This window comes from Phyllosticta citriasiana, assembly GCF_038021145.1.
Source record: "Phyllosticta citriasiana strain CBS 120426 chromosome Unknown IWZ02scaffold_1, whole genome shotgun sequence".
Taxonomy (NCBI): Eukaryota; Fungi; Ascomycota; class Dothideomycetes; order Botryosphaeriales; family Phyllostictaceae; genus Phyllosticta; species Phyllosticta citriasiana.
Genome location: NW_027117278.1, coordinates 929,349 through 954,313, shown reverse-complemented (window position 1 = coordinate 954,313; position 24,965 = coordinate 929,349). Strand labels below are relative to the sequence as shown.

Below are 24,965 nucleotides of genomic sequence, written 5' to 3'. Positions count from 1 at the left end.
GAGGCACAGGCACTGCACGCAGGATGCAAGTCGTGCAGGAGTAGGTTGGTGGGATGCAGATAGGAAGTGCGCCCGGGCGCCGCATATGGTCGAGGGAATGTCATCCAACGCTGCTCTTGCGTGCTCGCCGACTTGGTTGCTCCCCGCCCTGCGCTTTGCCCCAATCCGGAACCCGACCTGCCTCACCTCACCACCGCCATTCGACGACGTCCAAACTCTCACGACACCTGCTGCGCACCTTTCCCTGTCCCGCGCCCCGTCCACCACTTTTATCAAGCATCGCTTGCCCGTGCTGTTGCGTCGTTTCTCTTGACTGCTCCACTGCGCCCATCTCTTTGGGAGTGATGCGCATCCCGCCTGGCATCTTGACTAACAACGCCCCGCGCATTGGCTGCTGAATGCCGCAACTCCTCATCATAACCGGTTGCGCGTCGTTTCACCCATGACTTCCCTGTTTCCGTTTACTTGCTCACGAGCGAGCCACCGAGAGGCTATTGGGAATTGGGATGCTCACCTGGACAGGCCGCGTGTGCCTCAAATCCGGCTACCATCGGCCGTGGCATCACCAGGTCCGCTTCACCGGGAGCCTTCCGTCGTCTCACTTGGGAACATCCTCATTGTTGCTCGAAGCCCGTCCTGGGCCCGCTTCACGCACTGCCTCGACCGTCGTCACTCCTCCCACGTCTCCCCGGAATGGACTCGCTGCAAGGAGCTCGACTTGCGCCCGACATGCGATGCTGTCCCTCCTGAACTCCACTTTCTCCCTATCTCGATCACTGAGGGGCTGATACGAGCTCCAAGGCAATCATTGCGGTTCCAGTTAAACCGTGACCCTGGCGCCATGTACTGCCGCCAAATCAACGTCACACGGCAGCATCAACAGCAGCCACGAGGCCTCATTGGACCTGTCCACTGCATTGATGCAAATACCCCGCAGATTCGACGTCGCTCTGACCATGTGCACGATGTCCATAACTGCGGCGTCATCTCGTCCTCTAGGGCCACTGGCTGAGGCCCAAATTAGTATCTCCGAGCAACACACACGCAAGTCGTGCACAATCCCCCACTTGCGACGCCCCGAACATGATGATGTGACAATACTGTCACGTTATGCTGCGTGGCCTCGCTGTTTTTAGGGTGGATGCGTTGCTCTCGGGACTCACCGGCGGATGGGGCATCCCTCTGAAATCACTTTCACTTCAAAAATCCAAGTCGAACTCCTGCGGCGTGGCATTCCGCTTGGCAGTCGCCAAACTGTGTTTTCCTTACAATACTCAATTCCCTGTCAAGAATTACATGCCGGCAAAAGACTAATTACCCCCTCGACTCTGAAAATCCGTAGCGCGGAGTCGTGATGCTCCAATGCAAGTGGCCGCTCATGAGATCCTCGAGCGCCGAAATGTATCTTCCAAGTTCTTCGCGGTATCCCTCTGGCGAACGAATGAGTTGCTGATGTAGCTCCTCGTGTTGGAGTTCCCATTCTCCCACCATGGTCCACAAGAGCCGCTTGGCCGCCGTGGGACTCAGTGCGGATACATCTGCTAGCGTCTTCACCGCAGAGCATAGCACTGCCCCTTCTTCTGTAGATTGTTCTGCTTTGCTGACTTCTTTGTCCCAGCTGCAGATGTCATTGACGACGCCCAGGTGCCTTGCGCTGTTTGTGTCGATCCGCGACACGCGCCGAAACTCGTCCGGGGTCAATCGGATTCCTATCGTATAACGTCCGACTGCTGCCATGACTCTGCTCAAGTCAGAAAGGTTGGGGAATCCAACAGAAAGAGAGTTCTTACGCTTGTCCAACATCCCTGTCCCTGTACTTGAGATATTGCCCAAAGTCTTGCATCTCTATCCTAACTTGCTCAGTCTGCGCCTCCATGAATCCTATGGTTGCTTCGAGCACTTCGGCTGCCAATCTGTTGTCGCAGGCTCGCATTTCTTTCCACAGATCGTACGTGATGTACTCGACCGGAATCGTCCCTTCGGAGCCGTCAGCGTGTGCAACAATTCAGAACCGAAGTACTTACTGTCTGGTTGTCTGTCTCCGCGCATCAGACAGACGAGGTTGCGGTTGAAGGCCTTTCCTTCTACCAAAGACATGTCTTCGAGCAAGTCTTTTGCTTGGTCAGCGTGCTTTGAGCAGAATTGGCTTGAATGCCAGGCGCCTTACCATCAATGAGGAAGAGGAGCGTGTACAGGCTGCACGCAAAGTATATCCTGTCTTCTGCTGCCCTTGGATGACTGAGGCAGGCGAATCTGGGAATCCCCGTCTTGAGAAACTTTTTCTTTGCATCGGCGCTCTTGAATGGCCAGGAGTTGTAGTAAAAGCGATCGACACGCTCGCAAACCTCACGCGCCCGAGGATGGCAGTCGGCTTTCCATCGTGTCGTCCTCAAAGGCCCCGTTGGACCATGGCCGGCGCTGGTAATCGGCGAAGTCGCATTGTTCTCGGGCGAGTCGACTACAAACACGTAGTTAGATGGTTTGACGTCAAAGGTAGCCATTGTTGCTTGCCGAAAGAGCTTTTTGGATCTCGGGGCAGGGATGTACATATACCCTGCGAGACCAGCTGGCGAAGCTCGTGAACCCAAAGCCAGGGATAGAGGAACCCTTCACCACGCCCACGCTTCCAGGCTGTCACGGTCCACGAGTCGCCGTCCAATCGAAATCGAGCTGACCTGGTACTTTGCCGACGAAATCAACGCGAAACCCTTGACGGGTTAGCTCGATGGCCGTCGCCATTCCCCATCCGGTGATTAACCTCGTTGACAGAGAGAGTTCCTGGCTCCGCAATTCGATAGTCTGTCGAGAGCCAGAGAACGGCAGGAGATCACAATCACAATCAGGAACTGCCATCCGCCCAACTTATCCTATTCAAGACGAGGTGGTGGCTTAGATGTTCAGCAATGTGAGCTTGCTCCTTTGGCTTGCTCGACTATCCAGCGACAATGAATAGTTTTCCTCCACATCTCGTACCTGAGGAAATTCCCAAAGGTGCCGCACAAACGAAGCACGCTCAAATCAGCTTAGCCTTTGCTAAACCCGCGGTGCTGGCTCCGGCCGTCGTCATTCAACCTCATCGCATCATCAACCCAATGTCACACAGTCTGCAACGCCACCGTCTAGTCCTTCCCTCTGGCCTTCGTGACATGTCCAAGCAGGGCAACTGTCAGCATCTGTCAAGTGATGCGCACCGGCCCAGGCCGGCCCGGCTCGGCTCGACAACCCAAGTGCAGCGAGCAGGCTGCCCTGCACCTCTGACCTGGCCCCTGGGTCCAGCCCGCTGCAGCCCCGGTACCAGCATGCCACCAAAACCCGCCTGGAAGTGTCTCCATGCTGCTTTCTCTCTCCTTTCTCTGTCCTGCTCCGCCTCCGACACCCCTTTCGGCCGCTGCTGGCTGACTGGGCTAGCTGAAGGGCTGACAGTTTTGTTCAACAACGTCTGTCGTCCTTCGAGAACACCCGTTGGGTGGCGACGACGGACGATGACCCCGGCAACGCGAATAGCTCGCCTTTTCGCTAACTCGAGCATTGCCGAGGCCGGCTAGCTCCATCAGCATGCTGTCGTTCCTGGTCGTCTGTTTATGGAAGGCTGCTGCGGAATCTTCATTCTCCGAGGAGTTGTAGATGCTCAGAGCCAGTCAGCCAGACTTGACAGAAGTCTTGCCCGCTCGCTTTCGCGATCGTGAGGTGATAGTGCTTGTTTTCCGGACATGGTAGGTGTACGCGTAACTCCTGGGACTTTTTCTTGAACTGCCGGCTGCCGAATGCCGTCTGCTGGGGCTCTTTATTGTTTGAACAGCTTTCTCCGGCACCTTTTCACTTGGAAGGCCCTGTGATGTGATCTGGGACCGCCGTCTCATGTTGTGCTCGGGACTTGCTTGTGCTTGTGCTCGTGTCTGTGGCTAGGCTGTGTCTAGTCTGCATGTCATGACGAGTTTCCAAGGACGCCGGCAATGTCGTCATTGCGGAAGTCGCTGGACGTGCAACAAAGTTTTGGCTTCCCTTCTATCGCTGCCAATGCAACGCTCTCTGAGATTTTCGGTGTAGTCTATGATGATAAAGTGGGTAGCAAGCTGAGACCAGTGGACACACTGACAACCAATTAGACGCAACTGCGGCTTTCGATCACTGTTCACTGACATTCAGCCGCATCCTCAGAAGTTGTAAGATGCAATACTCCATGCAGCTCCCCGCAAGAGAAATGGCATTGTACTCTGACCCTCGTGTCTTTGTTTTCGCGTGGTGTGGGCAAGTTTGGATGACGTCTAAGGAGTAACGTATGGATCCAGGCAAGATATGGCTTAACACACAATGGTGTGCGTAAATGGACGACGTCATTTTGGCCAGAACTGATGAGATAGAAATTCGCTGCTTGGTTGCATCCGACGGGACTGCGGCGGCCACAACTGAAGCGATCGAGCGCAAAGGTTGCCGTTTGCTTTTGTGTTGGAATTGGTCGAGGTGGTGGCAGTCGGACTGTTGGCGTTGATGATTTGCGATGGGACTACGCTGAGCGGGGAAGAATATTCTTGTGCTGTTGTGGCCTTTGGGTCGCGATGGTGATTACTTCTTTCGGCACTTGCCCGCCTGCCAAGCTGATGGAGCTCCCAACCTTTCTCGAGCTTCCACCTCTCCCCGGCCCTCCATCGTCTCTCAGCGCGTCTTCGAAAATCTACTGCACAGCTCATACTCTTGCTCGTTCGTCCACTCGAAGTGGCCAGACTCCTCCCTCCCACGGGAGAGCTGCCTTGGACATCTGGTTAGTGCCTCATGTCAATTGCCACTCTCAAGTTTGCTGACCTCAACAGAGTTGCGCGCGCATGTTGCTCAGGCTCAGGCCTTTGTCGACGCCAAAATTGCGCCAGCATCTAAGCCTAGGCCATTCCAAAACAGGGCGCAAGTGGAAACATTCTTCCGCGCAGTCGTTGTTGGGTCGTCGTCTAATTACCCTGTCTTCGACTGCTCCGATAAGCCCAAGAACCAAACATTGGCCGAAATCAAGGACAGGAAATGCGAACAATCTGGTTGGCAAGTTGCGCAGTTCGCTAGAAGGTCATTTCATTCACGTTTCTGGCATTGTGGTCGAGGTCTCCACCTTCCTCAGGGCCATTTTCTGCATATGCGCTCTTTGTTTTCCCGTTTTCCTCCCCCTTTCTGTCCTCCTCCCTTGGTAACAAAACGCTTTACTTACAATCATGTCCCTTCTGAAACTTTTGGAACAAAAGCAGGGCAGACGAGGTGATGGACGACAGCTCCTTGGGCTACGACGCTACAGCATCCACTACACGCAAGCAGGCAGACAAATCGTCGACAAGTACACCTGTCAAAAGCGTATGGCGACAAAGCCGCAATCACACCACATTTTATATTCTCATCGACTTTATTCTCCAACACGTCTGATTTGATTCCTCTACCCATCTCCGTCTTCATTCAATCACACACAGAGACAAGGATCCGACAAGAACGCGTGTCAACGCTTGACACGATGACTCTGTCCGGACCCCGAAAAGGAAAAAGAGAAGGGCGAATAGCACGCTCAAACGCTCGAGATGACAATAAGGAAGCCGCGACAGACAGACGGGACGAGAGAGCACCGCTGCAACCGTCAAGCGGCATCAGGCCAGCTAAACGACACGAAAGAAACAGAGGAAAAAATTGCGTCTTGTCGGCATCTATCCACATCCACATCCCCTCACAACCTCGCAGCCACAGGACCCGCCCCGCCCGTCTGCGCGCGAGCAACACTCCTCAATGCCTCCAAATCACTCGGCTCAAACGCGACATAACCCTCGCCACGCCCCTTGACGCCGAGGGCTTCGGGAAGCCAGAGCAGGCGATCGTCGCGGCCGCCTTCGCCGCAGGCGATTTTGGCGAGGTCGATGCCCTCCTTTTTCAGGGGAGCCTTATTTTGCTTATTGTTGTGCATGGGTTTGAGGTCGGCGATGACGCGGATGAAGATGGGGACGGCGTATTTGGGGAGGGCCTTGCGCGCGTGCGCGAGGAGGGTGGTGTAGAAGGCTGCGCTGCCGCGTTGGCTGGGCTCGATGTTGAGGGCGGCGCAGCCGGCGCGGCCGTCGTGACCTTTTGTTTCCAGTCAGTATTTGAAGAGTTTTTTAGAAGGGGAAATGGGGCAGGGGATGGACGGACCTGGCACCTCGACGCCGTACACGACTGCCTCGACGACGCCGGACAGGCGGCCGAGCACTTGCGACACTTCTGCCGTGGACACGTTCTCCGACTTCCACCGGTACGTGTCGCCCAGGCGGTCCATGAAGTACCACAGTCCGTCCGGCGTGCGGCGGAGCGCATCGCCCGAGCGGTAGAAAAGATCACCCTTTTTGAACACGTTGCGCTCAAACATTTGGGCCGTAGCCTCGGGGTTGTTCCAATACCCGGCAAACACCTTTTCACTTGCCACGCGAATCAGCATCTCGCCACCCTCTTCGTACGGCTTCCGCCGCGCGAAGCCCGTCTTGGGATCCCTATACATTTTCCCCGTCTCGTAGTCGGTTTCGACGGGGATGAGGATGTCGTGGGTTTTGCTCCTATTGATGGCGCCCTGGTGGCCAACGGCGCCGCGCTGAAACTCGCCACGGCACTCATTTTGCAGCGCCAGCACGCCCTCAGTGCTGTTGAAGATTTCGACAACCGTCTCGACGCCGAAGCGCTCAGTGAAGCGCGCCCACACATCTGGCCGCAGCCCGTTGCCGAACGCCACCTTGACGCGGTGCTGCCTGTCCAGCGGGCTCGGCGGCGGCGTGAGGAGATAGCGCACCGTCTCGCCGACGTAGACCATGCCCGTCGCGTCGCTGTCGCGAATGTCCTGCCAGAAGCCCGACGTTGAAAACTTGCGCCCGATGCATAGCGTGACGCCGGTCGTCAGGCAACACACGGAGGTTGTAAACCCGGTGCCGTGGTAGAGTGGCATGCAATCGTACCATCGGTCGCCGTCGGGCCCTGGCTTCATCCCGCACGCCTTGATTCGCGGACCCTGGAGGACAAAGGCTCGTCCGGTCTGGAACGGACAGCATTTTGGGAGACCGGTGGAGCCGCTGGTGATTCTTAGCGCTAGTTCGACTCTCGAAAGGGAGTTTTACCTCGTGTACATTAAGCCCGCGGGAAATTCTGGCTTGACGTTTTCCCTGTACTTGCGTTCGGGGCGCTTTGGCTCAAACGCGTTGATGGCATTCTTGGTCGCTTCGTCCAAGACGACGATCTTGATGCCCAACTCTTGTTCCAAAGCATCCCTAACCTCTTGAATCCGCTGCAGGCAGTCCGAGTCCGAATCGACGACGAGCAATTTTGCGCCGCTTATCCTGAGGCAGTGCACCAAGCTTTGGCCTGCCAGATTACAATTGATCAGAGCGGGCGCGCTGCCGATGCTCCAGCTGCCGAGCAAGGAGAAGATGAATTCGGGGGAATTGTTCAGGTAGGTCGCGATGAGGGTGCCCGGCGTGACGCCGAGCTCGAGCAAAGCTTGGGCGTAGCGACAGGCGTTTGCGTGTGTCTCGCGCCAAGTGTAGTTGCCATTGCGGCTCCAGAGACACTGCTCGTGTGCGGGGAGGCGGTGGACCTGAGCTTCAAAGTCGTACCAGAGCGAGTTGCGATTTGCCTTGGCTAAGGGGGGAGGGGTTGGATGATTAGCGGGCGGAAGCGCAGTGACAATGAGGGGGGGGAACAATGGGCGGGCGAAGCGCCGGAAGAGGCAAGGCGGGTTTTGGCGAGACAAAGCAGACACACACACCTTTGGCAGCGGACAGAGCTGCAGCGGCAGCAATCTGGCGGTTGCTCTTTATGTCTTTGGAGAGATGGTACTTGGCGTCGACGTAGGCTAAAGCTGTGGCAGCACCAGCGACAGCAGCAGCCACGGCTTGGGGGGCGACTACTATGCGTCGCGGCGACGGTCAGCCAGCGTTGTTGCACCATGGCGCGCGCGTGTGTCGTGCGTGGAGAAGCAGTACCTGAAGCCATTGTTTCTCGGTTCCTTTGTGGTTTGGGTGGAGCACCTCCGAGCGAGCGACGACGTCAGGTTTTTCCGAAGAAGCAGCAGAATCATCTTCTTGTAGGCGGCAGAGACAGCATGACCTCGGCCATGTCTGGCTTGGACCTTTCCCCAGACGATTTGATTGACGTTTGATTGGTCTTGGGTGCGTGACCAAGTGCCGAGAAGTGCCGACGAACGTCGAGCCGACAAACGGGACGCGCCACCCAGGTACCGGCCCCGCATTCTCCACTCCATCTTTTCTTTTTTTTCTTTTTCTTTTTTTTCTATCCCATCTTCTCTGAACCTCTTTCTGGCAGTTACTTAGTCGACGCTTGCGCACTCTCTTCGTCAAAGGCCACCCTCGGTCGCCAAGAACCCCCCCCCACCCAAGACCCCAAATCTCAAGGCCAGCAGGGCACCGTCCGCCGCCCAAATCTTAAATCCAACCGCAGCCACAAACCTTGGTGCAGCGCGCTGCGTCCGTCATTGGCCCTGGCCCACAAGTCTAACCAGAGCTGCCGATGAGCTAATTCCCAACTGCCGAATGCTGGCCTGCGTCTCTCGCGAGCTCGGCTGGCAAAAGATCCGAACGTGACCAGACAGAACAACGCTGCTGCCCTCGTCGTCGCTTGATGCCATCTTTTGAACTTCTGATGATCCAGCGAGAGCGTGTCGGGAACGAGCGACCTCGAGCGCCTTCTTCCCGTGTGGCCGATTTTCCTTGCCGTCGTATCTCTCGTTTGTCTGACCCCTCGCCTTGTCGTGGGGTCTGCCCGGTCTGGGAGTGCCGGGGCGACTCCGCGATCTCCCTTGCACGCCTCCCGCTCGGCAGGGGTCCGGATGAGGAAGCTGGCTCCGCGCGGAGCGGAGCGGGGGTGGAGTGAAAAGCGAAGCCTTGGGCAAGTCAATGTACATGTCTGCGGATCACCGGCCCCGTATCGATGATTGAATGCTCTCAACACAAGGACCTTTGCCCGTGCCCATTGCTTTCTTCATAGTGTATACAAGCCTTAAGGACTTGATACTCCCATCTTTGCCATCCAACGCTAGTACATGCGCAATTGCTCGCTGCGTCTAGGGTATTGTTACTTGATCCGCTCCCTTGGAGCCATGAAAAGAATAAAGCAATGATGAAACAGAAAAGGCAGTGTCCCCATGCCAAACACCGTATGACGCTGCTCCCGCATTGTGCATTCTTGGCCAAAGATCAAAACGCCTCGAATGCGAGCGATCCTCAGTTATCCTACTTTTTGACAGGACCAGAGAGACGAAAAAGGATGAAGAGGAAAGATTGCGAGTCAACAAATGCCGGCAGAAACGATGCCACAGCATGTTGCTCAAGGCTGAGCCCCTGTAACGTAAAGCTCCCGATTGTCGATCTGAGGATGCAGAATTAGGTCAAATAATGCGTAGACGAGCTCGACATAAACGCGCCCATTTAGTCCTAAGGCAGAGCTATCTGCTCAAAGTACTGGCCAATGCCGCCGTCCAGCGTCTTGATCGACATTGGTTTGACGAAAAAGTCGTTCGCTCCCGCGTCTTTGGAATTGAACTTGTCTTCTGGGCTGTCCTGGCCAGTTACTATACCCTGTCAGCATGTGCATGTGTACCACTGAGCGGGGACACTCACTAATGAAAATCACGGCGGGCGCAAGCATCCAATCTCGTTCGAGTGCCCGAATCTTCCTCGTCGCCTCAATCCCGTCGCATTTTGGCATTTGCAGATCCATCAAGACCAGATTAAAAGGGGTCGCAGGAGCATTGCTGGCGTATCGGGAGACGGCTTCGTTGCCGTCCACTGCGAGCGCGTACGGCACTTTTCTCTTCTCACAATACATTCTCAATACCCTCAGGTTGATGGCATTGTCGTCGACCAATAGCGCATGGACCGGATCAGTGATGCGTAGCTTGGATAGGAGCAATTCATCAAGCATGCGAGGAGAGCCATTTTGATGACTGCTTCTTGGAGGGGTCCTCTGGCGGACATTGTACATCAAGTTTTCCACTTTGCCAAGTGTCTCTCTCAGTTTTGTCGTCAGAAAGGGGCCCTCGACGAAAAGCGTCTGCTCGTTGTGATGTGGTAGGCGAACTCGATTGCTTCTGGCGCGAGATGGTAGTAGGCAAATGGACACGGCTTCATTGGCCACCAGGTCAATAAAGCTGCGGAGCTTACCCTCGTCTTCCGCAAAGCTCACAATGTTGAGAGCACCCTGCGATTGATTCGACTTTTTGTACCCACGGTGCTCGAGGTAGGCAACAAGGTGTTCGATCAATGGGGTGCGATCTTCTCCGGTTGGCACTTCATAATATAGTCGTTCAAGAGCTAGCGAACGCGGCCCTTCGAGAGCTTCGCGTGAGGTTGAACACGCAAATCCCGGATTGTGAAACTCGGCTCGAAAATGGGAGCCTTTGCCAGGCTCAGAAGAAACCAAAGAGACGTGTCCATTCATCGCATTTGCAATTTTTGATGCAATGGTTAGGCCAAGTCCAACGCCTCGAGAATGACTGTCGCCCTTTTCATACGCCTCGAAAACCCGGTCGAAAGAATCACGGCTGATCCCGCAGCCGGAGTCGTAAATGTCAAACTGGAGGACCGAGTAATCCTGGGTGGCTGAAATGACGATGCGTACACTTCCATCTGGCGTCGCTTGAATCGCGTTTAGTATAAGTGCTTTGAGCGCCTCTTTAAGAAGCGCAATATCGATAATCACTCCACAGCCAACCGGGAGAATATTGTCGAATAGGATCGAGGTAGAAGCTACCTCATCCTCTGAAATAATCTGGAATATGGCGTGAAGTATGGCCGCTTCCAGTTCGTTCAACTCATGAAGAGACGCAGGCTTCATTGATCGGCTCGATTCAGCCCAGCGGTTCAGCATGAGCATGTTGTTGACAGTCGACATGAGCTCTTTCCCAGCGGATTTGATCGAAGTGAGGTAAAGGCTTGCTCTGGCCGCAAACTCGGTGTCGACGCGATTGTCCACCCCCGGGGCACCCTTGACAAAGCTGACGACAGATTTTGATGAGAGCTCCTCCGCAAGCATCTCGACAGACGCAATGACCCCATGTAGCGGCGTTCGAAGCTGGTGCGTCATGCCGCGAATAAACAGTTCCTTGGCTTTCAACGCGTCATGCAACAAGTTCGCCTGATAAAAGTCAAAGAGGATAGCGCCGGCGGACTCAACAAACCAAGAATCAACGTCATCAAATACCAATTGCACCTCTTTCGAGGCCAGTATCAGGAATCGAGGATGCGGTTGTTTGCGACAGTGCGTCGCTATGGCCCTGATGGTAGAATTCGACGAAAGCTCCTCGTGGTTGCGTGTGAGGATGAGCGTGTCCAACAACTCTGAATCCTCCCACAGCCCATCTTCAAAATCGGCAAAAGCGACTGATTCCCGGCTGTCAAGTTCAATTGTATCGTCGTCCGAATCGTACAAGATAACACGGGCCATTGGATACTCGTCCTTTAGAGCCTGGAGCACCAATTCCTCTGCATTTTCAGGTGAGGCCTCTCCTTTAATCTGTGCAATGACATCACTCATGTGTTGCCGCTGGCGTTGGCGCGCGTGACGTGATCTATTCACAATCTCGGCGCTGAGGATATCGGCAAATTGAACCAGGGCAGCTTGTTTCTCGGGTGGAAGTTGAGTCTCGACATCCGCCGCCACGCACAAAGAGCCAAGCGCAAGAGATTCGCCGCTCTCGGTTGTGCAGCGAAGCGTTGCTCCTCCATATGCTCTCAATCCGTCAAACTCGACTGGGGGTGATCGCTTAAATCTCCAATCCTCAAGCATGTTTGGCAGGACCAGCAGTCCAGACTCCGAATTGATGGTATGAGCGCACACTGTTTCCTTGCGCGGCAGACTTGTCTTTGGAATGCCATCGGTACAGATTCTGGTGTACGTGTGATTGTCCATCAAACCGCACACGACAACAGGCCAACCAACGAACGACCTGACCAAGGTCAAGGTCGTCTGCAGCTTCTGCAGTAGCTCCTGATCGTCGGCAAGGGTTCGCGTGTGATACCACATCATTGTCAGGCGAAGACGCTCGTTGCGCGTCAAGGTTGGCATGAGATATTTTTCGCGAAAGTTGGAAGGCCTGGGGGGATAATGGGACGCTCCCGACGGACCTGCTCCTGTTCTCTCTGCATAGTTGGTCTTGTGCGCGGCCTCGTCGAATTCCGGGAGAGGTTTCGTCGCATTTTCGACGTCCCAAGCCGTGTATGGAGTCGGTTCAGAAACTGTTGGCGAGTCCGACCGAAATTGAATGCGCTGAGCCTTGGGAAAGTAGGATATGGGCCGTTGGTGTCGGCTTGGCCTCATTGCTGGAATGCCGCCAAGGCGTCCTCTCGAACCATGTATGTCTTTGGCTTCTGGCCGTCGAGGTTTGTTGATGCCGGGTGAAAGATGTTTGGTACCACGTTTTGAAGCCGATCCTGTCGAAGGCTAGAGTTGCCAATAGTTTTCTCCAAGGAGCTGGTGGCGGATTGAAGGGTCCTTGGATACCCGGAAACCGTTGTGAAGTGGCGTGCTTGTGAGAAGAAAGCCGGATCAGACAGTGAAAAGTCGTAGTCGCAAGAGAAGCCAACGAGATGCACGTCGTCAATCGGGCAGCGGGCTCAAGAGGGATAGAAGGCGCGTCTGTCTTTGGCACTGGTGCATGCGTCTGCACGTGTGACCGATTGGTCTAGACTGGACGGACGGTAAGTGCATGAGGGGCAACGGCAGAGGCCAGTTAAGGGCCAGTCGATGGAGTCAGCTGGTGGATGAAAGCGAGGAAATAATGAAAGAGGTCCAAGTGTTTGCGGGCAGACGCGTCGGGCAGTACGTGGGACGAGGGAGCGGAGCTCCACTGGGTTCCCGTCATCCATTCTCACTCCACCTAACCTTGACGTCACCCCAGACGCAGGTCTGCCAATGTCGACTCCAAGCCCGCTCCCTCTTCAATGCCATCAACAGCATGGCTTGCTCCTCGTCCATCTATCCGAACGCGTTGCCAATTCCCGGGCCTTGTCGGTCCAATCTCTGCGACACATGACTCGCTTTTCGAATGCGGTACAACCGAGCTGGTCTAGTCTTTGGAAGGCGCAAAATGTCTGAGCCGCGACCGGAGCCCACTCCGGGACATGGTAGAAACAATTATAATCTTTCAGATCGACTGTCTGACCAAGAAGGGCAGCACGAGCATGCAAATTGCAAAAGACAGCACCCTGTCGGAGGCCCTTCATCCACCCCGTCTCTCTCTTACGATTGGCAAAAAAAGAATACAACTCGTCCACGGCACCAGCAAGACTAATTCCAGCTTTTTTCGGGAGAGGTCTCGATCATCTGTGGCTCGGACCACGCCGAATGGATCCAAAATTAAATGGACGGCCCCAGGCCACGAGGCTTATCGGATACGATTGTCGCGAGAGCAAGACCCAAAAAGAGCTGGCATCGAAGAGTTACCAATCACCCTTCTCGGCCGACTGGCAAAAGATCACGTCTGACGTCCGTCGCGATGAAGAGGAATATTCAAGATCTAAACGTGTTGGCCGAGAGCATTGCCCATGAGCGATGCTACAAAATCAACCAAATCGCTGCGCATCGCCTATGATGCTCCCAATCCAGTTCCGTCTACGACGCAAAGCTATGCCCCTAATCCGGTATAATTCGCACTCGGGTTGCCGGTAAACGTCACCAAACTCTGGTCCTGCTCCGTGCCGGGCACTGCATACCCTCCGACGTTGGTCACAGCGGCGCAGAGCTGCCTAATAAAGTCGCACTCGCTATACGGAAGCTGGTCATCCTCGCCGATGCTGAAACCGAGATCCTTCACCCTCAAAACGTTGGCCAGGTTTTCGGCTGTAACGTCTGTTGTCTTGGGCCACTCGACCGTGGCGAACAGGCCCAGCAGACTGTCGTCCGACCTGTACGTGTTGGGGTCGCCGCTGCGCGCATACGACGTCAGGTAGCTCTGGTAGCCCTGCGCGAGATTGCCGAAGCCGGGAATCAGGTTGACGGGCTCGTTGCCACCGAACGAAATGTAGCTGCTGTAAAAGGTTGGTAGCAGGTCCGTCGCGTGCCATCCGGGCGTTACAGCGTATTCAATGTTCCAGGTAGAGCCAGCAAAGGCTTCGGTCACGAAGCGGGCTGGACAGGTGAAGCTGGTGTCTCGAACAAACGCTTTCATCCGGTCTGTCACGCTGTCGTACGCGTCGGCAGGGAAAAAGCTTTCAATGGCTGCGTTGATACCAGCAGCCTGGGCATAACTTGGGAAGATGGAGTTGACGAATTCGGTGAATTGGGCGTCAGTCTGTACGTGGCCATCCACGAAAAGCTCCGATTCGTCGGAAGTGTGTGATACGATCAGAGACTCGAGGCCTTTCCAGTAATTGCCAGACGCGAACTCCAAGGGAGCAAGCTGCCGGATGAAGTCTCCATCAGCCGCGGGACCAATGTTGAATGCTCCTTCTGGGGCATCTCTGATGAGCGCTTCATTCGCGGTATCGAGCGTTGCAGCGTCGACAGAGCGGAGGCAATCAAAGTCGCCACCGGCGCAGCCAGCAAGCGAAGAAAAGTTTTGAAAGACTTCTTCGAGTGTGCCGTTCCGGTCCCACATGATCTGGTATGCTGGACTCTGGAGCACAGCTCTCTTGAAGAGCGGATCAAGGGTTCCCCCCTGAGCCACAATGTGGTGGAGAAGCGACGAAGCGCCGGCGCTCTCTCCCCTGTCACCATTAGCAAGCATCTCGAAGTGGGGTTGAGTCGTCTTACCAAGCGTTTACATTTGTCGGGTCGCCTCCAACGAGACTAATGTAGGATTGCACCCACTCGAGCATGGCTAAGACGAGTGTAAGCAAAGGTCGACTATCTCTGTTTCATCGCTTACCTCGCTGATCCCACAAACCAGCATTCGGCACTGCCTGGTCCTCCATGGTCTTTCCAGCAAGGAAGCCGTAAGTGCCGAGGCGGTAGTTGCCGGAAACGAAGATGACATTGCCACCACTCTGCTCGACGACTCCGTCTCCCTTGTAGAATCCGATTGCGCTCAGTGCGTCCTTGCTTCCAAAGACTGCTCGACAATTAGCACCCATGTACCCCACATGTAGGGACGACAAACCATAGGCACCACCGTGGATCCAAAGGATGACAGGCAGACTCGAAGCATCCGGGTCCCTGATCGCATTCCCGGGGACGTACAAGTCCAAGAACAAACAGTCCTCGGAGCCGCCGTCGAAAATGGGCAACGGGATGCCACCGAGGAACTGATTCAATGCGCCTCCAATGGGCGAGTCGTTACCGGGACCGAGCAGATTGATGCCTTCAACAGGAGCCTGCACGCAAATGGGCCCGTAGCTGCCGTCTTGCAAGGTGTCGTTGTTCTGCGGCGCCTGCGGCTTTTTCCAGCGATTCTCTCCCGCCGTGGACGCGCCGTAGCGAACGTTTTTGAACGTATAAAACTGTACTTGGTCAGTCGAGAGGCGGAGACATAGTCATTGGGGACACACGTCGGCATCTTTGTTGTATTCCGCTGCTTGCCACGTGCCGTAAGGCAGGGTCAGGGTTGGCAGCTCATCGGCGCGCTTCTCAAACTTGAGACCAAGCTTTTTGCTGGTTGGCGGCGTCGCTGGTGCCGCCAATGCTGTCGTGAAAAGGGCAGCGGCCAAAAGAGTGGAAGAGAGTAGCATCTTGTAATACTGATGCTCGAAGAGACCAACCACGAACGAAGGACTGCGCGCTGCTCGCAACAACAAAGCCTCGCACCCAACATGCGGTGTCCCTCAACTCTCTAGTTATACAACTGCGATTGCTTGCACGTGCTCCGGGCTTTTTCAATGTGCTGTGCGCTAGCAACATTAATCGCAACCCCCTAATCCACCCAAGACGGGACCACATGGCCGTTTCAGGGCCACAGGGCCGTCTGACTCGGACCGTTCGCTCCTACCTATTCTTGAGCCCCTGCGCCGACGGGCTCAATATCGACTCGGATATGAACCTGAAGCTAGGCTTGGGCCAAGAAGACTTTGTTCCTGGCGCTAGATCTTCCGGCTCCCAAGAAGAGGGGCAACCATCGCCGTTGGACGGCTACGTCCAATGGGATTTCGCCTGCAGCTTACAAGTCCGAAGAACGGTGCGAGGGCGCAGCGGGTGGCTTGCTCAAACTACGCTGTACGTAGGGAGAACGAGATTTCTGGAGCAATAAATCAAGTGCGCCGGGCACCGCGACGACGGGAATGCGGGGGATAAATTAGAGTCAGCCAAAAGGTGATAAAGTCGTCAGCTGGTCCACAAAGCCATGGAAAAATGGGAGAAATGGTGGTGTGCGGGCATCGCTATTCGTCCGACTTTGTTCCCGTTTCGGAAGGTCTCCTCGTGCCGAGCCGGCATGTCGTGCAGATGTGCCCGAAGCGTATCCTTGTCCGTCGGCCTCCTCGTGCACCGAGAACGAGTAAGCAGCCGGCAGTCCAGAGCGAGCGCCACGCGCGACTTGAGGATTTTCCATCCAGCCAGCGACCTTGCGGGCGCAGGATAAAAGAGATGCTGCACATGTCGTGAGCGCGTTTTTTTGTTGGCGCCAAGCAGGGCCGAGGTTGCTATCGGGCCAGCGTTCGTATCTCCTAAATGCCAGGCACTTTAGGAGCCCAGGAAGGCGGACCTGAGGAATGTTGGTATGCCGGTGATGTAAAATGGGTCCACCGTGACTGGAGAAAGGCTGATCGGCCTGGAATGAACACCAGGTTGCGCGTCAGCTGGACTTTTGCGTCGCAGGAAATACGGCGTTCAGTGAACTCATCTCCTCCAATCAGCGAAAGAATGCCTTGATGGTTTTCGAGGTGGTTCGTCGTGCTGGATCGTCAAGGTGCTACTGCAGAGCAGCGGGTTTAGCGTAATGCATGTGGGTCGACGCGCAGCGCAAGAAACCTGTGGGTTGATGATCTGATTGGCAGCAGTGTTGGCCTAGGTCGATCTCGAAAGATGCAACTGTGCGCTGTATAGAAAATAAGTGCAGGACGAATGAGCTCCATTGCCACGAGTCAAATCTGGTTGGTCGCACTCGGGTTGAACGGTCAGAAATTGGTGATTTGATTAGTGGCACTATGATGGAGACGGGATGTCCCGGAGCGTCCGCCGCTGAGGATAGTGTCGTAAAAAGAGACTCTGTTTTTGAGAGACGGTTCCAGTTGCGGAGAGACTCCTGTCCAATCGCGTGGTCGCCGCCTGTGCTGCCAAAATTCAAACTCCACTGCAACCAACCTAGAGTGGCGCTCAGGCGCAAATGGATGCGATCAAGTGAACGTCCGACTTTGGAAGCTTCATGGACCAGAAGCGTGTTCTTCTGCGCCCAAGACTCTTCCATCAGTCTTCCCGCCATAGGCCCCACCATCCAGGATCCATTGCTCATTGTCGTCCGAATCGTCCTGCACTCTCCTCCACGTGCTTTTCTTTTCCCTTTCCTTTTGCTTGCCTTTTTCCTCGGAACCTCCTACCTTTGCCACTGGTCTGATCAGACCTCCCAGCAAAGGGTTCCTACTAAACGCCCCACCAGCTTTTCCGCCTGACGGACCGGCAGAGTCTTGCGGGATATCAAGCTGGTCCAGATCATCTTCGGTATCCGGAGATTCTGGCCTCTGGACGGCCTCCATCTTTCTTACCACTCTGCCTCCAGCCAGGTCGATGCTGGCTACCACCCGCCTCTTTTCATACTCGGGCCGCGCCGCCCATTCTTGTTCGCGCAAGACCTTTTGTTGTCTCTTCAGCTGCAATGCGCGCTCCTGGGGACTCGCCCACACATTGGTGCCCATGACGGGCGTGTCAAAGTCGGCGGCCTCATCGTGAATGCGTGTCCTCCGCGCGTTGTTGGCTTGGAAACCTAGCAACCTGTCTCTATGCTCCTGCGCCTTGCGCAAGCCCTCGGCCTCGGAGTCTGAGGACGGTGCACTCGCGCCCGGGCTTGCGAGAGAAGTCTTGCCTGAAAAGGGTCGTGGGGCTTTGGAAACCTGCGCACGACGATTTGAGGCGTTGTTTGCCTCCATCTTCTCGCGGCCCCGTTCTTCGCGAAGGATGCGCACCATGGACTGAATGTCGGCTTGCGAAAGCAACGGCTTCTCGCAAAAAGTGCAGGGGCCAAGACCCTCTTTGACGCAGATAATTTTTCCACAGTTGACGCAGTTGGGTGCAGCTTCGAGGAGCGGATGTCGGGTGGCCATGCAATTGCAGCGACGCTTGGCGTTTTCTTCTGCTGAATTGGACGACAAAGACGGATTGGTTTGAATTTCGAGAGCGCGGATCGCCGAGTCGAGGTCGTTGACGACTGAGGATTGGCCCTTCATGGATGTGCCGCCGGCGATATTGATTTTGGTTTTGGCCTTTGGGGCGGGAGAAGCTGTGCGCGAGTTGTTCTTGGAGGAAGGGAGCGAGTCGGAGATGAGGAGACCTGATGCTGAGGGAGGAGGCTTGTAGACGCGCGGGTTCGCCGAAGAAGGAGTGTTGGTAGCCTTGGGCTGCTTGACTGCGTCCGGCTTTTCCTGGAGCTGGAGAGCATTGGCGACGGCATCTTGATCTTTGCGCGACTTGGAACTTCCAGACATGTAGTTCTCTTCATCCCTCTTCATGTAGGCCCCCGAGACATTACCCGCATGTTGGACTTGTCTAGGAGGCAACTGGTGGATGTTTGCCTTTTTCTTCTGCCGCGGCTTTGGCTTTGGCACTCCTGTTTCTTCCCCAGCTGGAGCTGCCTCCGACGGCGGCGGTCCTCTGCGTGAGTTGAAACCAGAAATAAATTCGAGAGCCTTTGGGGAGTCGCCCAGCAGATTTTTCAAGTGATCTGCCGCTTGTTCGCGCGGCAGCGTGTCGGTATAAGTGATGATTTGCTTCAGCGATTCTTGATCCAAAGGCAGGAGGCGTTCAAGCTGGGGCAAAGCCCATGTGGTGAGATCCATCTTCGCGACTTTTCAGCTCTTAACGGATGAAGTTGTAGTAGTATCCCGTATGGAATTTCTAGAAATCCAGCTCTGCTCAAGACTGCAAAGAATGTTGTTCAAGTCAAGTCTTTTAAGACTCGACGGATTAAGACACCGCCGGTGACGAAATGCCGATGTGGTCCGTGCAATTGAAGTAAATACGCGGCCACGTCTTTCATCATCAACTCCAACACCTTCAGTACACCCCAGCGACTCTACATTCTGTCCCACCATCCATCTTTGCTGATACCCGTTGGACCTGCCCATCATGGCCACCGAAGTCGCCCTTGAGACCTCAATGGTACGAACTCTTCTTGACTCTCCAAATATTGCATCTAACCAGCTCCAGGGCACGGTAACAGTCGAGCTCTACACAGCCCACGCGCCGCGCACCGTCCAAAACTTCCGCACGCTGGCCCAACGCGGCTACTACAACAACGTCGTCTTCCACCGCGTCATCCCGGACTTCATGATCCAAACGGGCGACCCAACGGGCACAGGCCGCGGCGGCTCGTCCATTTACGGCGAGAAGTTTGAAGACGAGATTTCTTCGCAGCTCAAGCACACGGGCGCCGGCGTGCTCAGCATGGCCAACAGTGGTCCGAATTCGAATGGGTCGCAGTTTTTCATCACGCTTGCGCCTACGCCCTGGTTGGATGGGAAGCATACCATTTTCGGACGCGTCAAGAGCGGCATGGCTGTGGTTAGGCGCATGGGATTGGTGAGGACAGATCGCGAAGACAGACCACTGGAGGAGGTCAAGATTGTCAAAGCGTGGGAGGTGGAGAAGGAGGACGGTGCGTAAAATTGAGGAGATTTGGATTGAAGATACCCGATTTGCGGCAACACCGAGAGCACCAGCGGCATACGGTCTGCTCTGATGCGGATCTCTGATCGAGGAGCCCCTTCTGCAATCATGGTCGGACTCGTCACGGACACGCCGCATCTTGATCATGCAATGGCAGCCTCAAGTGGCCCTTTCACATGTCTGGAAATGACACGCGGAAAGGACAGGCCTAGCTCCAGAACCGGAGCGAGATATTCCAGACTTGAATGGACGAGATGGATTGAGAGACAGATCTAAGAGCAGCTGCTACCGAATCAACTTATTTGTCCGGACGTGCTACACGAGCATCTCCATCCCAGCTCGGTCGTTGCACCTCGATACACTAGAAACAAAACACGCCATTGCGGAAAAGTCCCTTCAGCAAACAGACCTATGGACACCATGGTGCATTGGCCGGCGCGCCTTGTGTCTTTCACCAGCCTCCAGGCCATGGTTCCCATGCTTCTTCTCAATGCTCGAGCTAGTCGGCTGCCAAGCCGACAAGTCCATCGTGTCGCTCTGCATGACGGTCTCAGTCACGGAGCAAATGTCGGTGATGAGCCTGTCCAGCAGGTCCAGCGACATGGATTCACGAACGACAACGCGAAGGATTTCAGTCTTTTCCTCGTTTGGCGGCAGCGGGTAGTTTGGGATAATGTACTGCTTCGCCCGTAGCAGGTTGCTAATTGCCACTTGCTTGACGTGCGGGTACTTTTCCTTGAACTTCTGGCTCAGCGTAAACGACACGACGGGCAGGCCGGCGTTGTAGGCGCCGCTGTCTTCGCCGTCGCAAAAGGGTTTCTGGCCTTCGCGATACTCGTAATCTCCTTTTTGGCGGTGTATGTCGCTGATGCATTCATACCACCCCGTCTCCTCTAGTGCCCGACTCAGGAGACGGGCATTTGCCAGCGCATTCTCCATGATTGCTTGATATCCGGTGAAGCCGAGATGAATGAGGTTGTAGTACTGGGCAATGATTTGAGCTCCTGGGCGGGAAAAGTTGAGGGTGTACGACTCTTCAGTACCGCCAAGGTAGTGCAGCTCGAAGATGAGGTGCTTCGGGAGGTATTTTTCGTCACGCCATATGATCCTGATGGAGTCAGCAGACAGAAACAGGTGAGCTTCAGGCGACTTACCAGCCAACGCCTGCGTAGACGAGACCAAACTTGTGGCCAGACACATTGATTGATTTGACGCGGGGCAGCTCGAAATTCCTGGCGACTACGATCAGCGTTCATTCCCACAATCGGCACAAGCTGAACCCACCACTTCTGATCTCCAGCCTTGGCCTTTGTAAACGGTGCAATGAAAGCTCCTGAAGCGCCATCGACGTGGATGGGAATGTCGACCCCAGTCTTTTGTTGGTACTCGTCCAAAATTTTGGAAATGGCCTCGACAGGCTCATAGTGCCCCGTATACGTCGAGCCGAGAATAATAAAGACACCAATTGTATTTTCATCAATATTCTTCCGCACGAGGTCCGGATCGAGACAGTATCGGCTCTTGGCGCTGACGGGGAGGATACGCGCCTCGACCTCAAAGTAGCGGGCAAATTTTTCGAGGGCGACCTGGGCGTTTGCGGCCATGATGATGTTGGGCTTGGACGTGTCCTTGCCGGCTGCGGTGCGGGCTTCCTGCCAGCGCCGCTTCATGGCGAGGCCTCCTAGGTGGATCGCCTCTGAGGATCCCGTCGTCGCTGTTCCGATGGCCTTTTCGCCTTTTTGAACGCCCCACAGGTGAGCGAGGATGGATACGCAGCGAGTGTGCCTGGGTTTGGTTAGCTTGTTGCGAGTGGGTGAGTCGGAGAAGGCGTACATGTTCATCATTGCGGGGTACTCGTCGGCGTCGGACATGTTTTTGGACAGATTCTCGATCATCAGCTCCTCTGCCTGACGCTCCATGTACGTCCCGACGAACGAGGCAAGGTTGAGGTTTGGCCGGCCATCGAGGTCGAGTCTGAATGATGGTCAGGCCGAGCTTCAAAAGGCGGAAAGATGGAACTCACTCGTCTTTGAGAAGCTGATGTACCGTGTCTGCTGGAGCACCATCGTGGGGAATCCTGAACTTGGACAGCTCGGTGTTGGCAGCATAGCGGCTGGAGTAGGGCGTGTTGTGGGAGACGGCATTGCTTGTGTGGAATCCACGGTGATGGGCAGGGTGGTCATGGAGCCTGGAGACGAGGTCGTCGGGGTCAATGTGTCTTGCGAGACCGGCCATGATGAGCTAAGGATCAATTGAAGGAGTGGGTGAGCAACTGGGAGCTGTGAGAAGCGGTAAAGTGAATTGAAGAGCAGCGAACAGAGCGATAGAAGGATTCAGGAACCCGTGGCTCAGGTCAGGGTCAAAAACAGGGCACTCTGACGTGGGTGGACGTGATCTCGATCTGCGTTTCACTGGAGCACACAAAGCTTGGTGAAGCTTGTTTGTGACGGATGGGGGCTTCCGGGTGTTGTGAGGGCTGAGTGACGCCATAGTCTCTTCACCACAAGCACACTCCCTCCCCGCTGCCCAGGGAGAACCCGCCCTGCGAGTCTGCTCTCGATATGTGGAAAACGACCAGAAAAGGACTTTGGGAAGCCTTGGCAGAGTTCCGCACAAGGACAAGGTAATGGTAATTAAAGCCCCCGCCATGTTGTACGTACCCGTCCATCACTCATGTCGGCGAGCGGTGATTCCTGTCGCCATCAGCCAATCAAGTGCGAAACTCTCCCGCTCTTCCTGTTCTCCCACTTTGTGTCGTTTGCCTGCTGGTACGCCTACAGTTTACAAACCAATCCATTAGCTTATACTCCAGCTCTGCTTCTCCTCGCCAAACTTGACTCCATCGTGGCGACGCCCGCAACTCGTACCTCGAGACATTCTGCGGGACGTCGATGGGTGCTCATTTCTGCTTGACAGCGAGAGTACCCAAGTCGTCAGCTCCATCGTCAGCGCAAACTCGCTTGAAATTTCACAACAATTCCTGGCTGCAGCAACTCGACTCCACAATGCAAGCATTCCATCCTCCAATCAATCTTCCCCGCTTCGTTGTTCGGCGCCTGTAGCGCCAGCTCGTGTTCTCTGTCAGACGCTCCTTACCTATGGAGTAACTCCGAGACGCCGGGGTCCGTCGTTCCGTCATTGACTTTGGCCATCGGACCCTAGCCTCTCCGCCATCCGTTGCGGTACTTGTCTCCTCATCTGTCTGTTCGACAGATCCTCTCCGCATCAACACTCGAGAATCTTGTTACCATCATGAAGGTTGCTGGTCTTTTATCGCTCGCCGCGTTGGGCTCCGCGCTGGTCATTCCCGACGAGTCAGTGTGGAATGACGTCGTCGTGGAGGCCGAACCCCCCGTTCCGGAACCTCCGCACCCCGACTCTGGCCACTTCAAGGACCAAGTCAAGAATGTTTGGGACGATACATATGACGAGTTCGAGGCTGTCGAATTCGGTCTCAGGGATGCTGTGCAGCAGTCGAAGAATGCCATTGACAATGCTGTGGCCAAATGGGTCGACACCGACGACCATATGAGCGACAGGATTCGCGACATTGGCAGCTGGTTGTCACACCACCTTCAGGGCCAACCACCGCGTCCTCTTTTTGAGGATGGTCGTCCGCCCCGCAAGCACCATCCCAAGCAGCCGCCTCCGCCTCCGGAGGGCTTTATAGAGGCCCATGACTGCCCATTCCCTTCGCCGCCCCACAAAGGTGACCACCACCAATTCAGTATTCTCGAGGACGACGACGACGTCCCTCTTCCTCCTCACCACCATGATGGTCCGCCGAACCCTGACAAGCATCACAAGAAGGACAAGAAGAAAGGTGAAAAGCATGGAGGCCACAAGAAGCCGCACGAGCCATCAAACAAGACGGTCTACGAGTTGATTGCGGAAAGTAAATACACTACCAAGCTGGCCAAGCTCATCAACGACGAGCCTGACCTGGTGCAGCTGCTCAACGGAACCACGGCAAACTTTACTGTCTTTGCTCCGACTGACAAGGCTTTTGACAAGATTCCCAAGGGACACGAGCCCAGCAAAGAGTTCATCAAGAAGCTGCTGACCTATCACGTTTCGGGAGAACTCTACCCTGCTGGCCGTGTCTTGAAGACGTACACTATCCCCACTCTGTACAATGAGCCAGAACTCGGCGAAGAGCCCCAGCCCCAGAGGCTGAGTCTCCACGTTGGACTCAAGGGGCTGACGGTCAACTTTTACAGCCGCATCATTGCTGTCGACATTGTGGGTTCTTTCTCTTTACAAATTTGAACGCCGCTGACAAGTTTAGTTTGGCTCCAACGGTGTCATTCACGCCATTGACTCGATTCTTTTGCCGCCGCCAGAGGTCACCAAGATTATTAGCCTCCTGCCCTCTGAGTTCTCCACGCTCTCACTTGGCCTGACCAAGACGGGCCTACTCGAGGCCCTCAACGAGACTGCCCATCTCGGTGGAACCTTCTTTGCGCCCTCCAACTGGGCGTTCAAGAAGCTTGGCCCTCGCATCAACGCTTTCCTCTTCTCCGACTACGGCGAGAAGTACCTCAGGGCCATTCTCAAGTACCACGTCGTGCTGAACCAGACCTTGTACTCGGACGCCTTTTACAACACGAAGCCAGTCGGCGACATTGAGACCCGCCGCATCTACCACTTTGACCTGCCCACGCTCCTTGATGACCGTGCTCTGTCCGTCGACGTTGGCAGGCACGGTCCATTCATCGAGATCAGGGTCAACGGCTTCTCGCGCGTCGCGATCAAGGATGGCATCGCCAAAGACGGCGTCATTCAAGTCGTGAGCAGTGTGCTGATCCCGCCCAAGCAAGGTGCCGAGGGCGAGCCTGAGTCGGAGCACTGGATGGGTGAGGAGATGAGCGTCGACGAGTTCAAGGCCAGGTTGGAGCCATACGTCGAGCACGAGGAGTCGGTCGAAGACGAGGAATGGCAAGAGCTCTAATGAAAAAAGCCAAAGTCTCGTTTAAAAGTTCATGTGCTGACACTCATTTGCTACTTTTCTCCACCCTCTCCTTTATTCCCCTGTACTCCCCATCTTTGACCAGCTGTTCGCATTTCCTTCGTAATCACATTGGAGTAGCACCAAATTGAAGTGGGTTCATGTTTCGTCCGATGGTCGTCCGATCTAATCTCTTTTCCAATTACTCATCTCCGACTTAACCTTCACATGCCGGTTAGGAAGGTCGCCATGGTTCCGTACGAGAGCTCCTCTTGTG

General features: G+C 55.2%; 10 protein-coding genes across 10 annotated transcripts; 3 read left to right on the top strand and 7 right to left on the bottom strand.

Moving 5' to 3' along the window:
• Window positions 1-1,314: 1,314 nt before the first annotated feature.
• On the bottom strand, window positions 1,315-2,501 carry IWZ02DRAFT_486500 (aristolochene synthase; the record flags this gene model as incomplete). The annotated part of the gene is made up of 4 exons (XM_066769269.1): window positions 1,315-1,741; window positions 1,791-1,977; window positions 2,025-2,111; window positions 2,168-2,501. 4 exons carry the CDS (start codon window positions 2,499-2,501, stop codon window positions 1,315-1,317), a joined length of 1,035 nt encoding a protein of 344 aa, XP_066626966.1.
• A 246-nt stretch (window positions 2,502-2,747) lies between these two features.
• Window positions 2,748-3,752, top strand: IWZ02DRAFT_10962 (uncharacterized protein). The gene has a single exon (XM_066761343.1). The coding sequence runs from the start codon at window positions 2,946-2,948 to the stop codon at window positions 3,543-3,545; it is 600 nt and encodes a 199-aa protein (XP_066626965.1). The 5' UTR covers window positions 2,748-2,945; the 3' UTR covers window positions 3,546-3,752.
• A 1,809-nt stretch (window positions 3,753-5,561) lies between these two features.
• IWZ02DRAFT_504306 (uncharacterized protein) lies at window positions 5,562-7,971 on the bottom strand (the record flags this gene model as incomplete). Its single annotated transcript, XM_066770356.1, has 5 exons — window positions 5,562-6,081; window positions 6,148-7,052; window positions 7,098-7,617; window positions 7,745-7,885; window positions 7,962-7,971. The coding sequence occupies 5 exons, from the start codon at window positions 7,969-7,971 to the stop codon at window positions 5,693-5,695; spliced, it is 1,965 nt and encodes a 654-aa protein (XP_066626964.1). The 3' UTR covers window positions 5,562-5,692.
• Window positions 7,972-9,404: 1,433 nt separating this feature from the next.
• Window positions 9,405-12,460, bottom strand: IWZ02DRAFT_10801 (uncharacterized protein). Its single transcript, XM_066761342.1, has 2 exons — window positions 9,615-12,460; window positions 9,405-9,565 (listed from the first exon to the last, which is right to left on the bottom strand). The coding sequence occupies exons 1-2, from the start codon at window positions 12,310-12,312 to the stop codon at window positions 9,429-9,431; spliced, it is 2,835 nt and encodes a 944-aa protein (XP_066626963.1). The 5' UTR covers window positions 12,313-12,460; the 3' UTR covers window positions 9,405-9,428.
• Window positions 12,461-13,548: 1,088 nt separating this feature from the next.
• IWZ02DRAFT_10798 (Alpha/Beta hydrolase protein) lies at window positions 13,549-15,942 on the bottom strand. Its single transcript, XM_066761341.1, has 5 exons — window positions 15,480-15,942; window positions 15,092-15,431; window positions 14,861-15,043; window positions 14,746-14,812; window positions 13,549-14,699 (listed from the first exon to the last, which is right to left on the bottom strand). The coding sequence occupies exons 1-5, from the start codon at window positions 15,657-15,659 to the stop codon at window positions 13,619-13,621; spliced, it is 1,851 nt and encodes a 616-aa protein (XP_066626962.1). The 5' UTR covers window positions 15,660-15,942; the 3' UTR covers window positions 13,549-13,618.
• Window positions 15,943-16,879: 937 nt separating this feature from the next.
• On the bottom strand, window positions 16,880-19,028 carry IWZ02DRAFT_10796 (C2HC5 finger protein). The gene has a single exon (XM_066761340.1). It carries the CDS (start codon window positions 18,909-18,911, stop codon window positions 17,286-17,288), a length of 1,626 nt encoding a protein of 541 aa, XP_066626961.1. The 5' UTR covers window positions 18,912-19,028; the 3' UTR covers window positions 16,880-17,285.
• Window positions 19,029-19,200: 172 nt separating this feature from the next.
• Window positions 19,201-19,737, top strand: IWZ02DRAFT_486495 (peptidyl-prolyl cis-trans isomerase-like 1; the record flags this gene model as incomplete). Its single annotated transcript, XM_066769268.1, has 2 exons — window positions 19,201-19,233; window positions 19,282-19,737. The coding sequence occupies 2 exons, from the start codon at window positions 19,201-19,203 to the stop codon at window positions 19,735-19,737; spliced, it is 489 nt and encodes a 162-aa protein (XP_066626960.1).
• A 274-nt stretch (window positions 19,738-20,011) lies between these two features.
• Window positions 20,012-22,213, bottom strand: IWZ02DRAFT_10458 (pyridoxal phosphate-dependent transferase). The gene is made up of 4 exons (XM_066761305.1): window positions 21,764-22,213; window positions 21,025-21,714; window positions 20,895-20,972; window positions 20,012-20,848 (listed from the first exon to the last, which is right to left on the bottom strand). The coding sequence occupies exons 1-4, from the start codon at window positions 21,973-21,975 to the stop codon at window positions 20,137-20,139; spliced, it is 1,692 nt and encodes a 563-aa protein (XP_066626959.1). The 5' UTR covers window positions 21,976-22,213; the 3' UTR covers window positions 20,012-20,136.
• IWZ02DRAFT_10710 (uncharacterized protein) lies at window positions 21,575-22,733 on the bottom strand. Its single transcript, XM_066761337.1, has 3 exons — window positions 22,519-22,733; window positions 21,764-22,433; window positions 21,575-21,714 (listed from the first exon to the last, which is right to left on the bottom strand). The coding sequence occupies exon 2, from the start codon at window positions 22,387-22,389 to the stop codon at window positions 21,982-21,984; it is 408 nt and encodes a 135-aa protein (XP_066626958.1). The 5' UTR covers window positions 22,390-22,433; window positions 22,519-22,733; the 3' UTR covers window positions 21,575-21,714; window positions 21,764-21,981.
• Window positions 22,734-22,992: 259 nt separating this feature from the next.
• On the top strand, window positions 22,993-24,857 carry IWZ02DRAFT_504290 (Fasciclin domain-containing protein; the record flags this gene model as incomplete). The annotated part of the gene is made up of 3 exons (XM_066770355.1): window positions 22,993-23,300; window positions 23,469-23,982; window positions 24,029-24,857. The coding sequence occupies 3 exons, from the start codon at window positions 22,993-22,995 to the stop codon at window positions 24,689-24,691; spliced, it is 1,485 nt and encodes a 494-aa protein (XP_066626957.1). The 3' UTR covers window positions 24,692-24,857.
• Between the last annotated feature and the right edge of the window lie 108 nt (window positions 24,858-24,965).

Excerpts from the sequence above, each read along its gene's own strand:
- IWZ02DRAFT_10710 (XM_066761337.1), bottom strand. The coding sequence starts at position 22,389 with ATGGCGGGGGCTTTAATTACCATTACCTTGTCCTTGTGCGGAACTCTG.
- IWZ02DRAFT_10796 (XM_066761340.1), bottom strand. The coding sequence starts at position 18,911 with ATGGATCTCACCACATGGGCTTTGCCCCAGCTTGAACGCCTCCTGCCT.
- IWZ02DRAFT_10458 (XM_066761305.1), bottom strand. The coding sequence starts at position 21,975 with ATGGCCGGTCTCGCAAGACACATTGACCCCGACGACCTCGTCTCCAGG. Across the intron at positions 21,715-21,763 it reads CATCAGCTTCTCAAAGACGA|ACTCGACCTCGATGGCCGGC; the intron begins GTGAGTTCCATC and ends ACCATCATTCAG. Across the intron at positions 20,973-21,024 it reads AAGGCTGGAGATCAGAAGTG|GAATTTCGAGCTGCCCCGCG; the intron begins GTGGGTTCAGCT and ends CGTAGTCGCCAG.
- IWZ02DRAFT_10798 (XM_066761341.1), bottom strand. The coding sequence starts at position 15,659 with ATGCTACTCTCTTCCACTCTTTTGGCCGCTGCCCTTTTCACGACAGCA. Across the intron at positions 15,044-15,091 it reads GATCCACGGTGGTGCCTATG|TCTTTGGAAGCAAGGACGCA; the intron begins GTTTGTCGTCCC and ends ATTGTCGAGCAG. Across the intron at positions 14,700-14,745 it reads CCGACAAATGTAAACGCTTG|GGGAGAGAGCGCCGGCGCTT; the intron begins GTAAGACGACTC and ends TAATGGTGACAG.
- IWZ02DRAFT_10801 (XM_066761342.1), bottom strand. The coding sequence starts at position 12,312 with ATGAGGCCAAGCCGACACCAACGGCCCATATCCTACTTTCCCAAGGCT. Across the intron at positions 9,566-9,614 it reads GCCCGCCGTGATTTTCATTA|TAACTGGCCAGGACAGCCCA; the intron begins GTGAGTGTCCCC and ends GACAGGGTATAG.
- IWZ02DRAFT_10962 (XM_066761343.1), top strand. The coding sequence starts at position 2,946 with ATGAATAGTTTTCCTCCACATCTCGTACCTGAGGAAATTCCCAAAGGT.